Below are 7,028 nucleotides of genomic sequence, written 5' to 3'. Positions count from 1 at the left end.
TTCCCTTCACATCTCCTGCAGCAATAACAGTCTGCTAGAAAGATGCCTACATGAAAGATGAAAGCCCAATCCATGAAGAACAGCCCAAATGAAACAATAGGATGCTTGTTTTAAGTGTACTTGAGCAGGATTAATATCCAATTCAAGAGGCTATAATTCTATGGAAGAGCTTTCAATGATTTGAAACACAAGCAAAGCTTTAACTCAGATCATAATTACAGCACTAAACACTCACCAAGCAATTAGCTGTAACAAACCTACTGTTAAATAGGGAAGCATCAACCCCTGTCACACTTGTTTTACAGGAGAGAAACTTCAGGCAAAGTAACTTAACCTAAGACATGGAGGAAGCCTCACAGGAGAGTAAGAATTCAATGCACCTTCTTCCTGGGCTCAGCAAATACAGACATAACATAAGACAATGTGACCTTGCATTGAAGGTATTTCAATTTTATCTAATTTTTAAAAGAAGAAACCTGTTTTCAACGTTGTGAGAGCCTTGGCTAATTGTCTCCCTCTGGTTTAACACCACGATTCCTCTTCACACTCTACACAGAGAATAAACCAATATCACAAAGCAGAGAAGTTTCAGTTATAAATGCACATTTCCTTTTTCCTTAACACGATACGGTCATAGGCTGAAAGGATTCTTGCTAGTTGCAAGCCCAGCATTTAACACACAAAGATGTCACAATCGGGTCATAGTTGGAGAGTGACATGTTTCAGGAGTTATCCCAGGGGCTCCCCAGAAGGAACTCTTGCAATAGGATTATTTTCATCCCTTTCTGAAGGAGAGAAATCTCTCATCCTGCGTCTAAGTACGTCTTTAATGCCCAGATTTGCAAAATATCAGAGTTGCACAGCATCACCTCAAATAATCCAGAGGTTGCCCGGCATGTTTTAAGTGCTTTGCCCTTCCCGTGACTGTCTGCCAAGACTCGGCGGCATCTGCCAGCTGCCCTGTGGGGTGCCAGGGCAGGCAGAAATCCGGCTCGCTGAAACGCTGCCGGGGGACATCACCTCCACTGGGGCTTCCTCAGCCAACTGCTACACATCTCCCCATGCGATCACATCGGCCACCTTCATTTGCCTGCAGGTGGGAATAGAGTCACCTGGGCTTCTACAGGGACCATAAAGCTGGAATGAGGGGGTGGGTAAACGTAGCTGAATCTAGAAATGCAGTTGGAGAAACCCAGCTGGGCTGGGGGAAAAAAACTTTCACAATGAAAAAAAGGACCTATAGCCCCCAGAAAATCCTTTCTAATTAATGTATCATAGAAACTAAGGCTGAAGAAAAGCTTGGGTGGTGACAGCCAGTCTGGATTTCAACCCTCTCTATCAGCTAGGCTGATAAAAGACATCATCGCTCCCCACAAGACTAGCAGGGCCCCAGAGATGCTGTAAAGGGCACCTCCCTCTTCAAGTGAAAGGCTGATAGCCACCATGCTCACAGATGTGTGTCTGCATTTCAAATCAAATCATAGACAGAGGGGTTCTCTCTCCCTGTTTCCAAGTCCTACACGTGAAATCTCCAGCACTACTGTACCTGGCTTGAGACGCAGCACTCCAGCACTGCTCAACAGCCCCCCTCCACAGGCAGCCATGCGGCCCAGCACTCCAAAGTGGTGGCCAGCAAAGGGAAACCAAGGCAAGAGAACACACTGCTGGGGCCACATATTGTCCCAGGGTTATAAAACACATGGACCTGTAACCATGGGCAGCCACACCACTTAGCTCCTCTGCACAGTGCATTCACTTTGGATATGGGAAGATCTAACCTCCTGCTTGTGAGAGCCTTTGGTATTGTTTTGTTTTGCCTCTTTGGCTAATAAAGTGCTTCCAGAAATCAAAGGCAAGTGTCCAGTGTCTGACTAATTCCTAGGGAGCCAGAGAGCAGGAAGGAACACATGTATATTGGGATGATAAAAATCCCCAATCCCTTCAATATCAGAAAACATCTGCATCCAGGACTCCAGGACTGATTGGCCAGGTTCAGAGTAGGTTAGCCAGGGCAGCTCTCATCAATGCACTTGCTGTAGCAGCTTTTCAAGGAACCAAAGGAGGAAAATCAGTCAGTCGACCAAAGGGAAAAGGGAACAAACTCTGGTTATAAAAACCCTCTGATTTTCACACACAGACAAATTTGCTCCCTTCACACAACCCCATTCTACTGGCACCCTGCTTTGGCTGCCTCCTCTGGCTTGGTTCAGGTGGTTATGACCACTGCTGACTTGGGGGGTGACCCCTTCTCCCACCACCAGTCCAATGGGGAGGGACTGTATTAACTGAGGGTTTCCAGCAGCTGCTCTCCCCAGAGCTGGGAGGAGGACGCCGAGGTCCAACAATGGGGAGGGCTCAGCAAGCCTCTTGCTTATACACTAGAAGAGACTCAAAGGAAACAGGCAATTTGTTTATGAGCCAAGATTTCTGCTCAAGACTTGTATCAACACTTCCATGAATTCAGATTTTGAGCAACTCTTTGTTACTCAGCCTGAGATTATCAAAATATCAACACCCTGACAACCCGCTGGTGTCAAAAGTGAATGTCTCAAAGTCCTTGGACTAAATGTGAAGATAGGCTTACAGTTCCGATCTTTGATCTCCAGTATAAAATAGGACCAATAAAATATTATAGGGATTTATGGCTGACCTCTCACTCGAGCTGCTTCACACCTAAAATAACACTGTAAGATGTGCCAAAAAAGAGGAAACTGTTTAGGTTTTCTTGCTTAAAACCTGATACACTCTTATTTCAAAAACTTTTGACTTTTATTAAATAGACCCCTCGCAATTACACAATGACTCCCCTTCTGGATCCATGGTTCAGGAAAACTAAATATGTGGCTTTATTTAACTTCTTTGGGAGGATTAGCATGGTGCTAACCTCTAGCAGAATCAGAGCTGTCTAAGGAAACAGTTCCATCAAAGGAAAGCATATTTTCTACAAGAGTCGTGCTACCATTTTGTTTCAGCAAGACTAGCTGCTTTCCTTTGACCATCCTGTTTCTCCTTTTCATCTCTTGCAATTAAAATATTGACCATTCCATCATCTAACCTAGTTTGCACCATTAAAATATATTTTCTGCAGGGCGGAAGTGTGGGTAAAAAACTAATCTTGACTGTTGGGCCAAGGCAGTTGAAAAGCAACTGAAGATTACAGGCAACTGACAGCTTCTGTTAACATCGCATGTGACTGACTGGTAGCGCTGGGGCCAAAAAGTACTTCAACAGAAAACTCAACTAGCTTTTGAATTCCACTAGATTTTAATGGGAAAAAAAAAAAAAATCTCTTTTCTATATAAAAATCTTCCTTCTCCCTTTAAAAACAAACCAAAACAAGCAAACAAACAAAAACAAACACCACATGCCTTCAAACCGCAGTATTTTGACTTGGAAATACTGTCACAACACCTTCCTGGACTCCAGATTTGCTGCCCCACAGTGACACGCCCCTGGGCCAGCCCCTATCTCCCATAGTGAGCTATGGCCATCGAGTCATCCATTAGAGGGGGAAGCAGAGCACTGCAGAAGCCAAGAGCTTATCACTGGGAAGAGACTGTAGGACTGGGAAGACTCTGGTGCCAGAACTGCCGTTTCCATGACATACACATTGCATCCCAGTCCTGGAGAACAGCAGGTCACTAGTAAGTGTTTCCCAGCACTGCCACTCCTCCAGGAAGGGAGGGGAAGAATCACTCCTGAACCTAAGTGGCAAGTAGGATATCATGGAATGACAGGATATCATGGAATGATAGGATGGTTTGGGTTGGAGTGGACCTTAAAGATCTCCTAGTTCCAACCCCCCTTTCACGGGCAGGAACACCTTTCACTAGACCAGGTTGTTCTAAGCCTCATTCAACCTGACCTTGAACACTTCCAGGGATGGGGCATCCACAGCTTCTCTGTGTAATCTGTTCCAGTGCCTCACCACCCGTGCAGTAAATAATATGTTTATTATACAAAAGATATCCTGTCATCCCAGTAAGGGCTGCAGAGACAGGGATTTCAGCCTGACTGAATGGGAGTGTGGAGAGAGTCATATTAACCTGCTCCTATGAGATTGCCTCCGCACTCCTCTTCGTGCAGCTGATACTGAGGTCAACACAGGGTGCTAACAGCCAAGCATCCTAGCTCCCTGCATGCACAATGCCAGTGGTGTCTGAGGAGCTAGGAAATGTTTCTGCTCAGTCAACTGAAAATGAGACAGCCACAGATAAAACCTGGATGATTCCTTTCCGATAAAGTTGAATTTGAACCTGTTCATTTTTAAAGAAGGCAACTTAAAACTTGACTCTAGCATTTTATTGTAACACTAAAATTTGCATAATTGTTGAAAAGTTGTCCTTACCTTCTGCACTAGATAGACACTAGTTGCTCTTTCACTCGCTACTTTATCCAGTGCCGTTTCTTCCAGTACAAAGTAGCTGACGTCTGCGATGTGAACACCCACTTCGAAGTTCCCTGAAATTGCAGAAGGCAGTCAGTAGGCTGCAGGTAAAAGTCAAATACTGAGATATTTAACTCTGACCCACTCCCTCCTCTCCCAGTGCTACCATAACATCTTTGCCTTATGCCTAGATATCACAAAAATGATACTTCTTTCCACCTCTTCCACCTGAGATGAAAACTGTGGTCTCTCAGGGGACAGCCACTGTGGGTACAACATACAAGTGAATCCTCAAACAGTGGATATGTGAAAACCCTCAAACACCACGTGGAAAAACCTTTTCAGCCAGGAGCCTGTATTAGCGAGCCCAGCCCTCATCCCTTCCCTGTCAGACAACCATAAGCAAGAAATACAGGGCCCCACACTGCAAGCACACAGGCAAAGTAGGACACCATTTCCCAGGTATGGAGCAGCTGGTCAAACACACTTTTTGGATTCTCAGAGCTGCACTTGTTTCCACTTCACCCTGGTTGAGCCCAAATTGCCGCTAGTGACCTGGGAAGTCTTCAATGACTTTGGATCAGGTTATACAGAAATGCAACCTTCCATGAGCAGAATACTCCCACTATTATCCTGCTTTCTCTTCAGATTAGATTTTTTATCCTTGAATTAATTAGAGTCCAGTCTAGAAGTATCTTAATTCAAAAGTTGGGCTAGAGAGGAGTACTGTTGAGGTTTATCGTGAGGTTTTGGCAGTAACTTGGATTTGGAAGTAGTGATCATCCTCAGCTTTGGAAGTAATTAGCACCTTGGTCCAAGAAATTCTGGTTTGCTAATCCTCAAAGAAGCCTATTGACCTTTGTTTTCTCTGGAAGGACTAGGCTAGATTTGAAGTGCTTATTTGTAGAGTAGTTCTAAGTGCAGTGGGTTCCTAATTATAACATTTGCTTCTTTAAAGGAATTTGCTAACTTCTTGGTATCTATAAATATTTTTTCTTTCCTTAACTTTTTAAAAAAGACAACGTAAGAATATACCACACCAGTAACAATCCTGTTTGTTTATACGCCTTGCAAAGAATATTATCAAAGCCCTTTTCTAGAGTGTCACGTTTTTGAAGAATAAATGGTTTACAGATGCCTTCATTATTCAGTATATCTGCCCCTGTGCCCTTCTCATGGGTAACAGTGCTAGATGTCAGCAGAGTGGGAATGGAAACGAATACAGGTGAGGATGAAGAGTGAGAAGGTTCAAGCTTGGATTAGGAGAGCCACCCAGCCCACTGAGCAGTTCAGAGAAGTGAGCATCAACCCACCCTGTGTGACTGTTTGTATTATTAATAATTGTAACTGAACTTTACAAAACTGCGTTTGTGCAGCACTTCAAGTACGTAAAGTATTATCTTGCTTTTTGAGCTGCTTTTGTACACTCAGCAGAGCACAGATGTAAAGGCAGCAGCAATGCACACAGAAGACGGGAGCACTGGGGTTTAGATTTGTCCACATAACCTCCAGTCACTGGAAGGTCCTGCAGAGAGTAAATATGATGGCAGCAGGGAGAGAGGGCAATAATCCCATCGCACACCGAGGCACAAATTCCACCAGTCGTTAGGAAGCTGGGAGAGAAAACTGCAGATTAAATGGCTCACCTCAGAAAGCTGCCTACAGCTGTGTTGTGATATTATCACATGCCTTGAAAGCTGCTCTACATGGATTAGGCATCCAAGCCTGAAACTACTTAGACAGTAAGTCTTAGACCAACAGTTCAACCAACAGGTTTAATATTACACACACTTGAAGCCAACAGACTGAGAAGGTAAAAAAATATTGAATACTTTGAAGTCAATATTGTAATGTATTGACCCTGCAGGCAAATATTGACTAAAGGAAAAGGAGAGGGGGTCATTACATCATGCCTTTAATCGCACTTTAATTCAATATGCGCACTGTTACATACATGAACTTTTTGTCCCTGGTAGAAAATCGACAAACCAAGAAAGATCTCATTGCATGAGATAATAAAACATGGAGTCAGCCAACAAAAACACATTGAGCAGAGTTAAATTTCATTCAGGTTTCCCACCAGAGCTTCTAAAAGCTGGGGTCAGCGTGAGCCCCCTGCTTTTGAACTTCTAATGGAAATCCTATCTAAATATTTTCTTACATACATTGACATAATGCAAACTGGCAGCTCTTGGGTTTGTTTTGCTCTATTATGAATCACCCTATCTCCCTCAACCCCAAAAAATCCGGACCAAGAGAACTTGAAGATACAACACAGTAACCAACCAACTCGATTTCCCTCACCTCGCTGCTTTTGAATGTGTTGGACAAAATACCAACCTGAGCCTGCACAGAAATACCTGCCTACTGTTCCCTCCTGGTTTACCTGCTAACTAAAAATTAAAGAGACTTATGGATAGAGAAATACTATTCACTAGGATTCTCTTCAAGTTCCACAGACAGTTCTTCTAGTCTCATTAATTTTTATGACAAACTCACAAAAGGAACATTTCACACTGTAAGTCTTCTTTATTTCCCAAGGGGAAAAAAAAAAGGGAATGTGGCCTGAATGAAAAGAAAAGGGAGTTAAAGTCATTTATTCAAAAAGTCTTGTCAGAGAGAGCAGAGAAAGGAGGAAAGA

At 43.5% G+C, this 7,028-nt stretch overlaps 1 protein-coding gene across 1 annotated transcript in view; it reads right to left on the bottom strand.

Moving 5' to 3' along the window:
• LOC103768643 (DIS3-like exonuclease 2) overlaps positions 1-7,028 on the bottom strand; it is a gene marked incomplete at both ends in the record, with an annotated part of 55,218 nt that overhangs the window by 8,141 nt on the left and 40,049 nt on the right. Inside the window, one exon of the mRNA XM_008935795.1 lies at positions 4,349-4,461. Within this exon, the coding sequence (XP_008934043.1) occupies positions 4,349-4,461 (113 nt within the window). The remainder of the gene's footprint in view (positions 1-4,348; positions 4,462-7,028) is intronic.

The sequence above is a fragment of the Merops nubicus genome, unplaced genomic scaffold (genome assembly GCF_000691845.1).
Source record: "Merops nubicus isolate BGI_N331 unplaced genomic scaffold, ASM69184v1 scaffold18072, whole genome shotgun sequence".
In the NCBI taxonomy this organism is placed as follows: domain Eukaryota; kingdom Metazoa; phylum Chordata; class Aves; order Coraciiformes; family Meropidae; genus Merops; species Merops nubicus.
This window is presented reverse-complemented; position numbering and strand designations above follow the sequence as displayed.